The 19,106-nt window shown below is 36.7% G+C and overlaps 2 protein-coding genes across 3 annotated transcripts in view; both read right to left on the reverse strand.

The window, feature by feature from the left end:
- sm (heterogeneous nuclear ribonucleoprotein L) overlaps positions 1–16,315 on the reverse strand; it is a 240,883-nt gene extending 224,568 nt beyond the window's left edge. Inside the window, exon 1 of one of the 2 annotated variants that reach the window (XM_012286473.2) lies at positions 15,947–16,315. In XM_012286473.2, coding sequence (XP_012141863.1) covers positions 15,947–16,009 — 63 coding nt within the window. In that variant the 5' untranslated portion in view covers positions 16,010–16,315. Of the gene's footprint in view, positions 1–15,092; positions 15,861–15,946 lie in introns of those variants that run through there. The other variant, XM_076535609.1, reaches the window with a different exon arrangement.
- Positions 16,316–16,939: 624 nt separating this feature from the next.
- Positions 16,940–19,045, reverse strand: LOC100877996 (methyltransferase-like protein 25B). The gene is made up of 8 exons (XM_003703797.3): positions 18,891–19,045; positions 18,607–18,716; positions 18,279–18,534; positions 18,070–18,218; positions 17,708–18,010; positions 17,485–17,638; positions 17,310–17,419; positions 16,940–17,233 (listed from the first exon to the last, which is right to left on the reverse strand). The coding sequence occupies exons 1-8, from the start codon at positions 19,008–19,010 to the stop codon at positions 16,960–16,962; spliced, it is 1,476 nt and encodes a 491-aa protein (XP_003703845.2). The 5' UTR covers positions 19,011–19,045; the 3' UTR covers positions 16,940–16,959.
- Positions 19,046–19,106: the final 61 nt, after the last annotated feature.

Genomic DNA, 19,106 nt, shown 5'->3' on the forward strand with positions numbered 1-19,106 from the left:
TCCCTGCGCTTTTAGTTTATAAAGTATGATGGACAAAATGATTAATAAAGTGATGATTAAAAAATGATTAATAAGATTTGTTTATATCATGACATAAAAAGAAATGTATATTTTTAATACGTTTGTATTTTATCTCACTTAACTGAATGATGCAAGTGTATTAAAGTAAACTGATATTAATAGCATATTTGCAATTTGAAAAATCAAGCTCACGATACATTTTTACCAATTTAATTTAACAAAGCTACATTATCTAGCAAATGAATCCATTTTCAGAAATGAAACGGCTTTACCGTAACACGTATCTATGCACGTATACCTACACCATTAGAAAATGAATATCTACTTTTAACCCATTTGCATGAGAAGCGAATATATCCGTTCATGTCGCCAGGCTATTATCACTTTTAACCCATTTGCATCAGAAGCAGATAAATTCGCGTATAGTCAAAACTAGACTCGAGAATTTATGCCAATTTGTATGCCATGCTATTCCATGAATATTTGCTAAACTATCAGAATTTTTATGTACAAAACATTTATATGGACGTCGAATAACTTTATTTCAAACTTTCGATAGTATTTTTCGGTGAAATTTTATTCTGGCTTTCACATTTTTTATTTGTAAGATGTGGAATTTTGGAATTTTCTATTTTATAATTTTGGACACGTCATTTTTAAGACTTCAAGTTTACAAATTTAGGGACTTTCAATTTTCATAATTTTTTTTTTCTAGGTTGTCGAATTTTGGAATTTTCAATTTTCTAATTTTTGGCACATAATTTTTAAGACTTCAAATTTAAAAATTTATAGAGTTTCAACTTTCATAATTTTTGTTTTCTAGATTGTCGAATTTTGGAATTTTCAATTTTCTAATTTTGGACACGTTATTTTTAAGACTTCAAGTTTGCAAATTTAGGGACTTTCAACTTTCATAATTTTTCTTTTCTAGCTTGTCGAATTTTGGAATTTTCAATTTTCTAATTTTTGGCCCATTATTTTTAAGACTTCAAATTTCAAAATTTATAGAGTTTCAACTTTCATAATTTTTGTTTTCTAGATTGTCGAATTTTGGAATTTTCAATTTTCTAATTTTTGGCCCATAATTTTTAAGTCTTGAAATTTGCAAATTTATGGACTTTCAATTTTCATAATTTTTCATTTTTCAGTATTCACGTTTAATGTTTTTATTATATAAAATATTTAACAACAGACAAATTAATAAATAGTTTAATATAATTACAAGGGAAATCTGTTCTTGTCAACAGCGTCCTAACGACTCACTCAAAGATTGACCAATAATCTGGCCAACAAATAAGCATAAAAGAATTGTAGCATTCATAGAATATTTAACAACAGACAAATTAACAAATTGTTTAATATAATTACAAGGGAAATCTGTTCTTGTCAACAGCGTTCTAACAGCTCACTCAAAGATTGACCAATAATCTGGCCAACAAATAAGCATAAAATAATTATAACATTCATAGAATATTTAACAACAGACAAATTAACAAACTGTTTAATATAATTACAAGGGAAATCTGTTCTTGTCAACAGCGTCTTAACGGCTCACTCAAAGATTGACCAATAATCTGGCCAACAAATAAGCATAAAAGAATTGTAGCATTCATAGAATATTTAACAACAGACAAATTAATAAATTGTTTAATATAATTACAAGGGAAATCTGTTCTTGTCAACAACGTCCTAACGACTCACTCAAAGATTGACCAATAATATAGCCAATAAATAAGCATAAAATAATTATAACATTCGTCGAAATACGTTGGTGCATATAGCAATTGCTACAATGGCGTTAAAGACCGTATACACACGTAACAGGAGTATTACTAGGCAAACCCTCTGTCACACGTACACGCATCACGACCACATAAATCTCCCAGCAAAGGACAAAGCAATATTGCGATTTCTGGTCCGTACATCTAGTACAGTTTCCAGTCGCGCATCACGCTATTACATTTCACTATCGCATTTGCATAGTCGAGTAACGAGCAAAATTTCCTTGAAAATCAGTGGACCGGCATTACGCAGAAAATAATGGTCTCTTCATTATTTCCGTTCGTATCCGACCGGGTCATTTTCAGCGAGCGTATCCTCCGCCTCTTTCCGCTCGTCTCCTGACAACGGGACTCATTACAAACGAGCAAAACTGCTGAAAATGGGAAACACCAAGGGAAACCGAACCAACCGACGACCCTTTATCGGCGAAACTCCGCGTTCTAATTTCATTTCGCTCGCCTTAACAACTGCGCCAACCTTAATCCGCTTTAACCCGCCGCGATGAATTTGCGCGAGCTTGCGGGGAACACGCGACGACTGTTCGGAAATCAACGGTGCAAGCGACCGATAATGAGACAAACTTCGCGACAAATGGGAATAAACCGTGTTACGTTGAGTAACGAGCTACGGGGAAATTGTTTATCGCCAGTTTTAACGAGTGCTAACTTGATAATTGCGAAATTGAATGCACGGGAAATGGGCTTTTTAGGGTTACGTTCGTAAGCGAGAATGTGCCGTTCATACGTAACGTTAGATTATAAAAATATTGGGGTGTTAACCCTTTGGGTACATTTGACGAGTGAGACTCGTCTGTTTAGTTGGGTGAAGTCATGGTGGACGAGTCTCGTGAATTTACTCGTCATTTGAATTTAACCTTTTGCGCTGGACAAGATGACTCTCAGATGACTTTCAGTCACCATTTTATTTAATACAATAATATGAAAAAAAAAATATACTGATCGAATTGAGTAACCTCCTGCTTTTTCGAAGTCGGTTAATGAGCATTTTTTAACTGAGTCTATATTATGAGACGTGTGACGTATAAACATAGTGAAACAAATAACAGTGGAAATTATTAGTAGAGAAATAATAGAAGCCCAAAACAATTCATTTAACTTTTTAACTAAGTTTTAAAGTTGCCGTTTGCAAACAGTCAAATTACCTTCGAGTGCAAAGGTTAAGAAGTATGTATTTCTTTTATATATTAATCCATATAGCCACAAATTAAATTTCATGGGCATAAAAATCTTGAAATGATTCAGTACTCAAAGGGTTAAGCCTACATTCGCCAAGTCAGCGGTATGCTTCTTATGGAATACTTGCTTTATAGTTACAACACCCAAAAACAGTCAGCGTTCTAAATACCAAAATTGTATGTCACCAGCCAATACAGGGTGTTTCACAATTAGTGTAGGTCCCTGAAATGATAGCTGACGTGATTCTGAATAAGATTCCAAATTTCAAACTGTCCGAATCCCTGAATCCTAAAATTGTCATATCACAAATCACTAAATTACCAAATCCAAAGTGTCCAAATTACTAAATCACCGAATCCAAAGTGTCCAAATTCCTAAATTTCAAATCCCTAAATTCCCAAATCCAAACTGTCCAAATCCCTAAATCCCCAAATCCAAAGTGACACAATTCCTAAACTTTAAATCCCTAAATTCCCAAATCCCTAAATCCCCTAAATTCCAAATTGTCCAAATTCCCAAATCCCCAAATTCCAAACTATCGAAATCCCTAAATCCCCAAATTCCAAATTGTCCAAATTCCTAAACTCCAAGTCCCTAAATCCCCAAATTCCAAATTGTCCAAATCCCTAAATCCCCAAATTCCAAATTGTCCAAATCCCTAAATCCCCAAATTCCAAACTATCGAAATCCCTAAATCCCCAAATTCCAAATTGTCCAAATTCCTAAACTCCAAGTCCCTAAATCCCCAAATTCCAAATTGTCCAAATCCCTAAATCCCAAATTCCAAATTGTCCAAATCCCTAAATCCCAAATTCCAAATTGTCCAAATCCCTAAATCCCCAAATCCAAAGTGTCCAAATTCCTAAACTCCAAATCCATAAATTCCCAAATTCCAAACTGTCGAAGTCCCAAAATCCCAAAACCCCAAATACCTAATAACCCAAAAATTAAACACCAAATCCCCAAATCCCAAATCCCTAAATACCCAATAACCCAAAACCTAAATACCAAATCCCCAAATCCCCAATAACCCAAAACCTAAACACCAAATCCCCATATCCCAAAATTCCTAAATTCCCACATTTCCAACCCCCAAATTCCCAAATCTCCGCCGAGTTCAACGATTAAATTAATCCCCCACACACAAAGGTACACCGAATCGCTGCGGATATATTCGACACACAAAAGAAAAGTACACATCTCGAATAACCATCTGGTAAGCAGAATTCGATACCAGAGAAAATCCGATTTCCTACGAACGGAAAACTTGATTTCCTTGAGGATAGTATATCAAATTCAGCCGCAACGTATATATACACAACATCTAACAGAAAGTACTGCAACTTTAATGTAAAGGTTTAAGGAAACCTCTGCGCAGGATCAAACTTTAATACGAAAGCTCGATAATTGAAAAGAACAATGTCGATATGCTGATGCAAAAACACGTGTATAGAAAATCGATGTCCATTTGGAAAACAAAGGAAGAAAAATGCTAGCTAGATTCCCATAAAAATGATTGTTCCGTTGGAAAAAATAACGATTTAGTAAGTGCTTTTTGCACGATTAAAAATCTTGGCTACGATCTGATACATGGTATTAAGTTAAAAGCATTTTAATAACAAACTGTGTAGTTTGTAAGTTCAAAGTGAATCAGTTAATGTTGATTAGAAACATTTAATCATTTGGTAGTCTTGTGAGTGATTAGACTGTTGACGCAGGAACTGTTGAACTTCATATTTGATGTCTTAATATTTATAAGTGGACTGCTGAATAATTTAACAAGGATTTGTGCGTTCCACTTATTTTTAACGACGTCCCATCGCGTGTCTACCTATCTGAACAAATATCAATTTCAACAAATTTCATGGTAAATGAAAATCCAACATATGTAGTTTCCCCAAAAGGTGCGTAGGAAGTAACAAAGTACTCGACACGAATAGAACTGGAAATAAAGCTACTAAGGGACCTGGTAACCAGAATAATAATAAACTCGATAGGTAACGACTGCTATTACTGCTATGGAACCTATTGATTTCACCCTAAGTGCAGAAACTAAAAAGGTTATATCGACAGAGACTCGAGGCTATATTGTAAGGCGTACCACAGATTAAATTCTCAACGCCATCTTCAAGACGGGTTAAACCCTCGGAAGGCGAGATTCATATCCGAACGCTCAAGGCTAGGTGGTAACTCTAATTGCAACACCGTGGCACGTTCCCTTTGCGTAATTAGAATTCTCTGTACCGCATACGGTACTTGGTAGTTGTCTATTAATTAAGTCAAATCGATATCCCGGAATCGATGCCGAGTCAGAAAATTGCATAGTCACCGTCCGTTCTAATTATCTTCCGGGTAACTCTTCCAATTTAATTAATCATAATATCGACGAGAATTCGGGTTTCCGGTCAGAAACTTGCTCGATAAGTTTTCGCGGGGAGATACGAGGCGATTGATATTCTTCCTCTGTGTCGTGGACCGACAAATTCTCTGCCTGGAGCGAATAATCACACGTCCCGGGACCGTGGATGGTCCAATAAATTTTCTCGGCTGCCTTACTTTAACTCCGACATCCCACTCAACGTATTCGCTGAAGGAAATCGCAAATGAATGATGTCCCGAACGCTGTTTCATCCGTATCCTTCGAGATCTGTAATTTTCTCAACAGAATCGCGTTGCGTTATCCGCCTCGTGTACTACAGCCAAGGCTGACGGTTTTTCTAGGGAAAATGTGATCACCCATTTGTCTTGAGGGGTTTCTGGAATTTTTTGGATTTGAGAATTTGGGGATGAAGTGAATTTTTGGGATTTGGGAAGATGGGGATGGAGTGAGAATTTCGGGGGGTTGGTGTTTCAGAATCTACTCGTGTAAAATGTAAAACATGTATAATATCATATGAAGCGTGTGTCATGTGAAACATGCTTCATATGAGACATACATCATATATAACGTATATCATATGAAACATGCATCATATGAGACAAACATCATATATAACATATATCATATGAGACATACATCATATATAACATATATCATATGAAACATGTATCATATAAAACATGTATCATATGAGACATACATGATATATAACATATATCATATGAAATATGTATCATATAAAACATGTATCATATGAGACATATATGTAACATATATCATATGAGACATACATCATATATAACATGCATCATATAAGACATACATCATATATAACATGTATCATATGAAATATGCATCATATGAGACACATCATATATAACATATATCATATGAAACATGTATCATATAAAACATGTATCATATGAGACATACATCATATATAACATGTATCATATGGAATATGTATCATATAAAACATGTATCATATAAAATATGCATCATATGAGACATACATCATATATAACATATATCATATGAGACATACATCATATATAACATGTATCATATAAAACATGTATCATATGAGACATACATCATATATAACATATATCATATGAAACATGTATCATATAAAACACCTATCACAAAAAAAATGTTACAGAGAGAAACAAAGACGTTTGACAAATTAAGAAAGTAAAGGATTAACCAACCCTCTGAAGGTAAACAGCGCATCCAAGATTTAACGAGGAAAATTGCAACGCTCGAGAACAATGGCCTTTCAACGGCATCGCGACGTATCGAATGGCGGTTTATTTTCATGTCAGCGTAATAATCATGATCGATGAAACAATGATATTATGATCGATGACAATTTATCGTGCATTCAATACTCTTATCCATCCGGCTAGGCATTATTCCATTATGTGTAATATCGAAAGCAATTTATGCCGATGCATCAAACACATTCCGTGCTTTCGTGACGAAACGCGCGAGCAATTTAATTCACTGTTTTATTCGCGGGTAATAATATAAAAAGCATTTCCTTCGATCCTGAAAATTCCTTCATTACTTTTCATTGAAATTCTTTTGTACGTTCTTTTTGAAGCGTAAATCAATTTTTGTTTGTATGATAAATTTGTTTGATCATGTATTTGTTTTTCGAGGAATAAAATACGTATTTGTACAACAATTAATAAATTGATAACGATATCATTTTTTTATTGTTGCGGGCGATTAAATTGATTTTTATTTAAGTAATAAAGCTTGTCGAAAATAATATAATTTTTGCAACAATAACCTAGAACATCATAACTTTTTTAATTTTTGTAAATTTTACTAAAAACATATGACACATGTGAAACACATGAAACATACGAAAATTCAAATATAAAGTATCAAATTAAATATAAATATAAATTGAAAACTACTCCACAAGAAATATACAGCAAAGTGAGCTGATAAAGAAAATACGAAACAGCAAACAAACCCAATATAAAATATATTTTATCTGAGAGAAGCCAAAGTGACACTCCACATCCGATCCGTGTTAATCGTCGGTTGAAACTATCCCATAAAAATCTAAAACCCGTCAGAATGTTCGTAGGAGCAGTCTCCGTTGGTGCGTTAAACTTTCATGCAATATCGGCACAGGACCGGTCGTCGGCCATAAAACGAGAAGTGTCGCTCGAGCGACGTTCATGAATTTCCTCCTCGATACAATTCTGAAGTACCCACTCGTATCGATCTTTTTCTAACGGATACACAACGTCACAGGTGACGGAGTTTCCGAGTTACGTCGCAAGGATAACCGAGGCAAAGATATTTTTGGTCAATATGACACACTAAAATCCGCAGAAACGGATACCGTCGCTAACTTCCACAGACAGCTTGTCTCTGCGCTGAACTTCAAACGGGTTTCCGTCGGGAACCGTCTAGTTGCTTAACGCGTAACTTTATTTTAACCTGTTAAGAGTCCCTAGTGACCGAATACTATGGATACGACTTTTTGAGGACACTATGTTTGATATGAGTTAGGTGCGTCAGTCAGGTGCGTCAGTCAAGTGTGTCAGTTAGGTGCAATCAGTCAGATGCGTCAGTCAAGTTCGTCACTTAAGTACAATCAGTCGGGTGCGTCATTCAGGTGCGTCAGTCAAGTTCATCACTTCAGTGCGTCAGTCAGGTGCGTCATTTAAGTGCGTTAACCAAGTGCTGTTAGTTAAGTGCGTCAGTCACGTGCGTCAGGTAACTGCATCAGGAAAGTGCGTCAGATAGGTGCGTCAGGTAAGTGCGTCAAATAGGTGCTTCAGGTAAGTGCGTCAGTTAGGTGCGTCAATCAAGTGCTGTTAGTTAAGTGCGTCAATCAGGTGCGTCAGATAGGTGCGTCAGGTAAGTGCGTCAGATAGGCGCGTTGGGTAAATGCGTCAGATAAATGCTTCAGGTAAGTGCGTCAGTTAGGTACGTCAGTTAGATATATCAATCAAGTGCGTCAACTAGGTGCGTCAGTCAGATGCATCAGGTAGGTGCGTCAGTCAAGTGCGTCATTTAGGTGCATCAGTTAAATTCATCGGTCAAGTGCGTCAATCAGGTGCGTCAGCCAAATGCATCAGTCAAGTGCGTCAGTCAGGTGCGTCAGTCAGAACTAACTAACCCCCACAATATCAAAACAGACAAAGAAAGTTGAAATGTTACGTCAATTTGGTATCAATTGACTCTGCAAATAATTGGACTAGAACTCGAAATTAAAGCGTATTAATTCGAGTAAAATTGATCACGAAGTGCCTGACGAGACTCAAAATAGCGCAAGTGGTTAAAAATTGCACGGAAACCGAGAAAGAATAAACAAGCCATCGGTTAAAGAAGACATTCGTTGTTAAAAAGAAACAATGAATACATTGTATAATAAGATGTCGGTTGCACACGTGAGATTCGTAATCGAGTACATGGTTAAAAAGCGGTAGAGCTCGGGCAAGCCAGTAAAACGAGCTAACAGTTTGAGCAAATCGTTTTGGTCGATTCACAAGTATACCGTCGTTCATTTACAGATGTTGAACAGTAGATTCGAACCGTTTGTTCGAAATCCTCGAACGACGAGGAACGGTTACACGGTCGCAATAAAATTGATCAGAGAGTGCGTCACGAGTTAGACTAGTCCAAGTAAGTATTAGATAGGGGTAGGTGTATGATGTTAGAGGTACGTTTCATTATGATGTTGCCTAGCTCTCCTTAGAGCTGACAATAAGACGGTAATAAGTAAATAACAGATGACAAATGAAATGAAATTTGCAAATGAAGTTAAAAAACTGAAAAATCTTCAAATTCACATATGAGTCCATAAGAAGAGCTACGTCACACAGTGGTTAACACGATTTGTAAGTATTGGTGTTCACATTGTTAGCTATTCAGAAGCACTTTCATTGTTAACGACGACAACCGTAGACATTTCTATTCCGGAAGAGCGTGAATGAATTTCACGGGATTAATGTCGAGTTCTATTACGGATTACGAGCCACGAGATTAATGACGATTCCCATTCCCGAGCCAGACGAGATGAATGACGGAATTCCGTCTAAGATCGAGATAACGGGTCCTTTAGACCGCTCTGTCTAGGTTTCACCTTCTCAACGGCGATTACCTGAGCCGTTCGAGAGCGTTTGAATTTCAATAACAGATGCACGAGCCAAGATAAACCGGGTTCGATGAGATTTAATCGCGTGCAAACGTCGCGACGTCTATAATATTCTTTTTCCACGATCGTTGAATATTTCATATCGAGTGGAAGGCATCGCTTTGATCCTCAACGTCATCGACCATGGAAAAACAACGATACAGGCTGCACCATAACTGGCGCTACAAAATGAATAAAAGAAATCTTTTTGATATTCTGTATCTTTCTCTGTTTTTGGGTAATCGTATTTTTCTCCTAGATACAAACCACAAATATTTGTAAAGAAATACTAAGTACATTTTACACTAATTTTCTTAATATACGTGCTCCATTAATGAAGCAACCTGTACACGATTCCATACTATAATTAATATAAACCAGTGTGTGAATTTAAATCAAGGACCCTGAGTATTTTTCTCCTAGATACAAACCACAAATATTTGTAAAGAAATACTAAGTACATTTTACACTAATTTTCTTAATATACGTGCTCCATTAATGAAGCAACCTGTACACGATTCCATACTATAATTAATATAAACCAGTGTGTGAATTTAATTCAAGGATCCTGAGTTTCAACCACCACAAAATATCTTCAAATTCAATTTTCTCAAAAATGGAGGTAGAAAACCTTGCTGTGCTTTTTAGTAATTTTAGTATACCTTGCAAAAGGTACTCTTTATGAAATAAGCAGTTTCCAATATACTGAAAATGTGTATAAATTATACAAACCGGTGAAAGACGTTCGATATAGCGAATTCTGACAATTTAATTAACATTAAGTCGATCCCGTTTTCCCTCGAATTTATCCGGGAAAGTGAAACACGAATGAGAAACGTAAATGGAAACATTTTCTCGTTAAACCGACTTTCTTGCCGGAATCAATCGTGGAACCCGGTATAAGCATACATATTTTAGCGCTGACCTATAGAACCGGCTGTAACTATTGCTCCGGCTTTTATGGAGTAAGTATAATTTCGCTGGGAATCGTTGACCTTTCACGGATCGATTTTTATCATGGCGAACGAGGGGAAATGAATTTTCTTCGGCTAGAAAGACAAACTCAACGGGTGGAACATTGCTGGATACGAACAATGGAGCAATTTTAGCTAAGATCGTAATTGTTGCGATGCAAATTTCGGGGGGAATAAGTACAGAGAAACGTCGTGTACTATTTGTCTTCTGTTTAGAGAAAATCCGGGAAAAATCCTGAAAGGCAAAGAACGGTTCTAGGAAACGGACAAAAAGGAGAGTCAAGCTAAATAGAACAAGGAAAGACAAAAACGAGACTACAGAGAGCTTAACCTAGATAGCGATACTTTCTCTTGAAAAAAGTCTTTGCGTGTTACTTTTAATATAATTAATAATTTTTGGCGGATCTATAAATATTGTTTATGTCGTTGGCAAGTTAGTAACACTTGATTGTATTTTTTTCTATTTAAATAGGAAATTCTTTGTAAGACTTTATCAGTGTTCAAATATTTGCTTCAAACTTATAGCTAAATGCATTGTGAATTTTAGTAATGAGATTTGAATATCCTTAGAAATGTTGGGTTATTAACAGAGATGCGTTGTTGAAGAGATGATTAGATAATCTTAATTTGGGAATGGAACTAGGTATAGTTTTCGAGTAAGACCGAAATGCTGTTCCCTGAATGGTACTCGGGAGCGGAAGTCGACTCTAATAGTTACTGTGATAGTTAATTATAGTCATAATCAGCTGTAACTGCTAGTTGTACTTGAGTAAATCAACGAACTGTTGAGAGGATAATTAACAAATTATATGATAAGGTTGCTGTTAAGTTTCAAATACAAACTGAAGTAAGAGTGAAGTAGAAATGAAATAAAAGAGAAGTAGGAGTAAAGAATCGACATTTCCAGATTCCCTAATTCCTGGATTCTCTAATTCCCTGATTCCCTAAATTCCTGATTCCCTAATTCCCTGATTCCCTAATTCCCTGAGTCCCTAATTCCTTGACTCTCTAATTCCCTGATTTCCCAATTCCCTGATTCCCCAATTTCCTGATTCCCTAATTCCCCGACTCCCTAATTCCCTGATTCCCTAATTCCTTGACTCTCTAATTCCCTGATTCCCTAAATCCCTGATTCCCTAATTCCCCGACTCCCTAATTCCTTGATTCCCTAATTCCCTGATTTCCTAATTCCCTAATTCCCTAATTCCCGAATTCCCTAAATCCCTAATTCCCTAAATCCCTAATTCCCTAATTCCCTAAATCCCTAATTCCCTAATTCCCCAAATTCCCAATTTATCAAATTCCTAAATTCCCAGATTCCCAAATTCCCCAAATTCCTCAACTAACAGCAAAGCAATAATAAATCAGAAACGAAGCAAAAATAAAATGAAATCACATACATATTCATGTCCGCCGATTATAAATTAATAAGATTTAACCTGTATACCACGATAAGCAAATTATACATAATCATATACTTGTAATGATTATCATGTACATGTAATTATACAAAATACGTATTTTGCACATTATACATAATCATGTACTAAATTACACAGTGGACAGTAATTATCATTTCGAGCGGAGTAACGAACATTAAACGGTTGTATTACGATACACGTTATAAAGCAATCGTTATTGTATAACATCCCACGTTTCCTGGTAACAGCTACGTACAAATGTACTTTTGTGACGTCAACTGCATTGAACATGTGTATAAGCAGGAATGAAAAGGGAATTAAAAAGATATATAATTTCAAGCAGTGGAGAAGAAACTTCAAAAGAAAAGGCGGTACTTCGAAATAATGTGGAGGAGAAATATCCGGTAAATGGGTCACTTTAATATCTTTCTTGTTAATTGTTCCATTCGAACATTTCTTAGAACAAAATTACTAGCTTTGGGGGATAATATTAATATCTTTTTTTAGGCTTCTTAAATTTTTCCAGATTCTCCAAATTCCCAAATTTCCTAGATTCCCACATTCCCTAGATTCTCAAATTTCTTAGATTCCCAAATTCCCCTGATTCCCACATTCCCTAGATTCCCACATTCTCTAGATTCTTAAATTTCCCAAATTCCCCAAGTTTCCAAATTTTCCAGATTCTCCAAATTCCCAAATTTCCCAGATTCCCTAGATTTCCAAATTCCTCAGATTCCCAAATTCCCACATTCTCTAGATTCTTAAATTCCCCAAGTTTCCAAATTTCCCAGATTCCCAAATTTCCTAGATTCCCAAATTTGCCATATTCCCAAATTTCCCACATTCCCAAATTCCCTAGATTCCCCCCAATTTTCAAATATCACATATTCCTAAATTCCCTAATTTCCAAATTCCTTAACTCCCAAACTCCCTAACTCCCAAATTCCAATTCCGACCGCCCCTAAAATTCCCGAATTCCCCTAAAAGTCCCTAAAATCCTAAATCAACCCACAAACTATTCCCCTAGAAAAGACCTGCCATCGAGTACGCCGCTCAACCAGCAACAAGTTCATCGATACGATAATTCTTGAATAAAAGACAATAGGAGGAAAAAGAATTACTAATTAAATTCGGCATCTGAATGAAGGTACCCCGTCGCACAATTGTGTGAAAATATGATTGACATGCACGCATATGTAACGTGTTGCGTCTACCGTTACATCATCCACGGTGTGCGTTCTCAACAGCATGCAGTGCTACCAACCGTGGAGCGAAGGTTACAAAGCTGTTAGCGTGACAATGACCTTTCCACGGCTTTCCACGTTCAATATTTACTGTTTACATGTGTCCACGTTTTCACATCCGTACGAATAGCGACGCTAACGCTATTTTTCTTTCGTAGTAAACGTATCACTATGTCTTTTACTATTCATTGGCGCGCGTTTAAAGTCGCGTGAGTTGTATTGTGACAAAAGAAATTACGTTCGTTTGATTACATACGAGTTTATGATAATGTGGACGGTATTGATCTACATTGCAAATTAATCTCGGTAAATAGGTGTGGCTTGAAAAAATATTATCTAGAAATTTTTTAATTGAGAAGTCATGTCAGAACTGAATAATTGAATTGTTGACTGCAATATTTTTCTTGGAGGATCTTGGTATTTTTTATCTGGTAAGAGACAAATGAATTATTTTTAGGAACAGACTGCGAAAATTGTGAGTGGATTTTTGAACTGTTTATTACATGTATTTAAAACATGATGTTATATAAATAACAAAGAGTGAATTTGATAAGAAAATAAAGTCTCTTGTTATCTCAAAATTAGTCACATTTTATGTTGCAATATTTTCTTCAATTTTTAAGTAAATTGTACCAATGTACCAGAGATATTTACTCCTAAATGTAACGCAATTTTACAATTGTTCCAACAGCAGTGAAAATAAAAAACTTGACTACAGTGGAATACTTATGCAGAAGAATTTAAAGTGCATTGCCGTATGTAATCCCGAAGCCATACAAAAAACCAAACACTGTCTTAATATATAATATTTAATCATCTTAGAATAAACCTTATAATTTATATCTTTCTCCCTTTTTTGCCAATGTGGAAAGTGTTGGATGTGGCACTTATTTTGGAACGGACAGGGTATTTGTTAAGAATGGAACACCGTGGGGTTGCTGCCAACCCCATTAAGCTCTACTTGTATACCAAAGCGTGAACAAGGATTAGAAATATTGACCACTCTTCTAATTTACGAAGTGACAGAAAGAGAAATATTTTATATACATTTTTATTAGCTTCTGGAGCTTTTGATTGATATGTTACCGTACACTTTTGGACAAAATTTATACATATAATTTTTTGTGTAACATTTCAAGAATTTGCCCTTCGTTGCACTGCTTTGTATGTCATAAAATATTATTCAATTCTTATTAAACAGAAATATACATATTTTAAATACTGTTATTCAAAATAACTGTAATATTGTTATTGAAATATCTTCTAATTAAATTTATTTAACAATGATATAATATTACAAATTTGCAATATTATAATATAACATTTATTGTTATATAAAATTACAATATTAATTATAATATAAAATTTATTAATAGTACATCTTAAAAATTTTGTTTACAAAATTGTGCAACGAAGGTTAATCTGATTTAATAATACAAGTGTTACCTTAAATTAAAGAATGGAATTAAAAGCCTACAAGTGTCATTTTTTAAAGAGCTACCTGTTTACAAGCGGTATGTTTACATTAAGGTTAGTGTCAGCATGAATGAAAATATTACCACAATTATTCATACATTTTTACTTTGTCAATGAACAATTTATTGAATGAAAAACTATTTCAGAAATGGAGTTTTAACACTTGTAGCCTTACTTTCACCCTTCAATTTAACACTTTAAGTGCCACGTCATTTGTGGGGAACGCATGAATGTTTACATGGAGTTGTCACTCTATTGAAAACCGTTCTACATGAAAATGACTACATTTACCAAAAACAAAATAGTTGTACACGACTAGACACTGAAAGTGTTAAGAATCATTGTCCTAACATTTACGGACGTTTTGAAAAAATGTACCACGGGTTAATTATGCCGATACGCAAAGAACATATCAATAATGTCTTTCTCGTACCTTCGAAACCCTCGCCGGATACATTCGGTTAATATAACGTTAACGGGATATGGCCAGGGATCGATTTCAGCAGGAAAACGTCGCTCCGGACAGATGGATTTGACAAGAGCATAGAAACCGGTCGCGTCGGTCGAAGACACCTAAAAACTGCCAGCAACTTGTATACGAGCAACAGTGGTTGTATTATCTGTCCGCTGTTTCTGCCGATATCTCATGGGTCACGGTATTAAAACGGAACTGGCCCTCGCGATAATCGTAGACGACGAGCATCGCGACAACGCCTCGTCTCGCGCTGATAACGCGATGGAAATTATCGACCCCGGTTCGCCGACGGGGGTTTGTTTTGAACGTGCATCCTCGCGCACAGCCGTCGCCAATAACGACGATAGAACCGAACGGGGCAGACAGGCAGGCCTTCTGCCTCGACGACGCCGTCGCCACCGTCGTCGGCCACTCCGAATCGTATAATACAAACACGCAGCACACGGTACCCGAGATAACAGGTTGCTGGCCGAAAAACACGAGCACTACGTATCAGGCTAACGTGCGTTTCGTATTATACACGACACGACCGCGGACACGAGACAATCTCCTTCGAGAGCGCGCGCATCGCCCATTGTTTCGACGCGGCGGTGGCGGTGATATGGGTAAAAGCGACCGGATAAATGGCGACTTTCCCCCCTCCGCTGCTCGCGAGCCGCCTCGCGAGTTGTAAATCCTCACGCGACACGCCGAAACGCACGCGTTCGGCCGTCTAACGCTTAACCACGATCGTTCGCGTTACGACAAAAAAGCCACCTAACCGACCGAAAAAACCTACGGTCCACCGTGCGAAAGGTATTAAAAGTACTCACCCTGTGACCGGATTCCTCGAGTCGCTGCCTCTTAGAGTGTGGTCCGTCTCCGTTGAATGCCATCCTGGGCCTCGACACCGGGCAATTACTTTTTTTCAAGCAGAGGACACTCGGTGCAACAACGACACGTACGTGTGTATACCGCGCGGCTCTCTACCGTGTCGACGATCTCGTGCGCGGACGGGGGAGGGGGGAGGAAGGAGAAAATAATCGGTAGGACACGACGCGAACGCGACGAGAACAGACAAACGCGCGAGAGCGGCTTAAGGGAAACTGGATCTCGACGTTGCTGGAGAGGAACGTCTCTGCCCGTAGCGAGCTAGCCGGCTACTACAGCGCTATCTATCGACGCTACCGTTCAAGTACCAACGTATCCTTAAGGCGGGATCTCGCGCATGCGCAGCGTCACTTTGACCTACACGTCGATTGGTCGACGCGGTGCTTGTATGTCGCGAAAATTCTTGTTAAATAACGCGTCGAAGTTTCGCTTGCGAGATGCGGCGATACGTATTGGTGCAATGTTTGAAAGTGTTGCGATTATATCGTGCAGGGGAAATTGAAGCACTTCGTTCGAATTAACGATTGTAATTATACGGTATTGTCCAATCAGGGAGGCACAATCTGGAGCGACTTTGATTCATGGACGCGGGAAGTCCAATTGTGGATGTACATCGGTGAACATAACAATCCTCACGGAAAATGACAGTGCAAGGGACGGGGATCCACAAGTGAGTTTTTGATTGACACACTTTCGAATTTAGAATTTTCCATATTTATGCATTTGGAGGTTTGACAATTTGGAAACTTCGGGATTTGACAGTTCGGAAACTTGGGAATTTGAAAGTTTAGTTAATTTGGGAACCTGAAATTTTCAAACTTTGTAAATGGCGGTAGAACACCCCTTCCCCCACAATTATCAATAACCGAAAGAAAGCCTACGTTGCACCCTGCCGTACATCGATCGAGGAAATAGGGTTATTTATCGGAAAATAATTGAAAAATAATTATCTTAGTTATTTTTTCCTGGACATTAACACTAGATTTCGTGGAGACAGTCTACTGTCGAACACCGGTTTCAGTGTTGGTGTCAAATTTTTTTCGGATAAAAATAAGAATCTGTCGTATAGTACAATTGTTTCCACCAATGGCGCCAACATCATTCTGAGGGATCCAAATATTATAACTTGTTGCCACTGGTTCAGAAAACTATTGATTTCTGCGTTATTAATGTCGGAATCTTGTATGTGTAAATTAGTGTCAAAATGTGCTGTAGCTGTAGTACAGTACCTGGAATAAATCAGAAAATGTTTAAACGCATTCTTACAATATTTATATATTTATTATGAGATATTAGTCACTTAACTGTCTAAATGACATCCCTTTTGTTACTTTAACGTTTCTCAATTGACTATGACGTAATTTTTCACATTTTTTAATTAAAATAGTCTCTAAAGCTGCTCTATAAGTATGTACCTGAAACAAGCCTTTCATTTAATCATTTATGTTCAAACATGTATGCATTAATCATTTCACTTAACTATTAAATCTTCATAGTTCCCAATCTTTAGTTTGTCACAGTATTTTTCAATTGCATGACAAGCTACCTCTAATGATGTATAAGTTAACAAATGATTTTTACGTAATAACAGGTACTTGCTTAGTGGATAACCTTTCAATCCACTTACTTCTGATCTAAAAATAAAACATACTGAATAACATAGAGAAATCAATAGAGATAAATTTTATGAGAAATATACAAACTGTATCGTTAATTTCATGTAACAGCATCCTACAATGCAAATAAACTTTGCTTCACTCCTGGAGGAATAAAGTTTTAATAATATTGGGGCTAAATCTCCACAAGGATGAAGTCCTACAAGACCAAATTTAGTTTCCAATTCATCTAGGTTGAATTTATTCTGAAATAGCTCCTGTAATTGACTAACTAATTGTGATTCTACTAAATTTGCTGATTCCAATTTTGCTATAAATTGTTGTGGACATTTCTGACAAAAATTAGGTAAATGCTTTTTTATGGACAAGAATAATTCCTGATCCCATTTCCTGTAATAAACAGAAATCTTTAACATCAACTACAGTATTCATGCGATATAACAACTTACCTAGCTTGTTGTAATAATATACAATCTTGTTCGATACAGGTAACATATAATCCATATTGAAAAGCTAAGATCCGAGCCAAATGGCCCATTCCAGCTCCAATATCAACAATACACTTACAATTAGCTTCATGGGCACAATCTGCACACACCTAAAATATTAATGATATGCAAACAAGGAACACATAACAAACTACAAAGTAATACATTACTTGAGCTATCTCTTGTATCTCATATCTCTTTTTCTTTTTTATGTGTTTCGAGAACAGGTTCCTAAATTTATGATCCTGGGAATGTATCTCCTCGAGTGCACTGTCTTTATCCGCTTTAATTGCTTCATTGTTATTATTATTTGTTACATTAAGTTCACAGGATACAATACTTTCTGGATCCTCATGATTCCTATTGACTTGTAAAATATTAGTCACTTGTCGTAGTGCAAGCAATGACAAAGGCCACACACGTGTGCTGCAATATAATAAAATAAAAATACATCAATATGCAAATCATAAGTTCAAACCGCATAGTATCTATACCCACCACGAGATGTCTCCCGACAACCATTTACCAAACTCCTGAGGAGGTGTATCTTGCAACGTCAACCTCCAACTTTCTGGCAATTTTTCCCACAGGTTCTCTTGAAAAAAGTCCTGCATAAAAAATGCAAAACACGTACAATTGATCGAGGTCACTTCTCGTAAAGTATGACAAACGACAAACAATGATGGCCAGAGTGCACGCATCAATAGCTATATCGTGATAATCCAAACAAAGTAGGTCTCATGTCAAACACGATCTCGAGATATGATGTTCGGAGTACGTACCACAATATAGGAGTCCAATAACCAACCGTGTACGTCTAGAACGGAAAATATTTGGTCGATCGTGACACGAATTTTTGTACAGACTCTACATGTGCACCGAATGTCGCTAGGTGCGGCCATCGTTGCTGTAAAATGGCCGCGGGAATTTGATTGATCAGTACACGTGCTTTTAATTTTATGTTAAAATTGAGGCGCTGGATAATAGATTAGACATTA

This window comes from Megachile rotundata, chromosome 9, assembly GCF_050947335.1.
Source record: "Megachile rotundata isolate GNS110a chromosome 9, iyMegRotu1, whole genome shotgun sequence".
Taxonomy (NCBI): domain Eukaryota; kingdom Metazoa; phylum Arthropoda; class Insecta; order Hymenoptera; family Megachilidae; genus Megachile; species Megachile rotundata.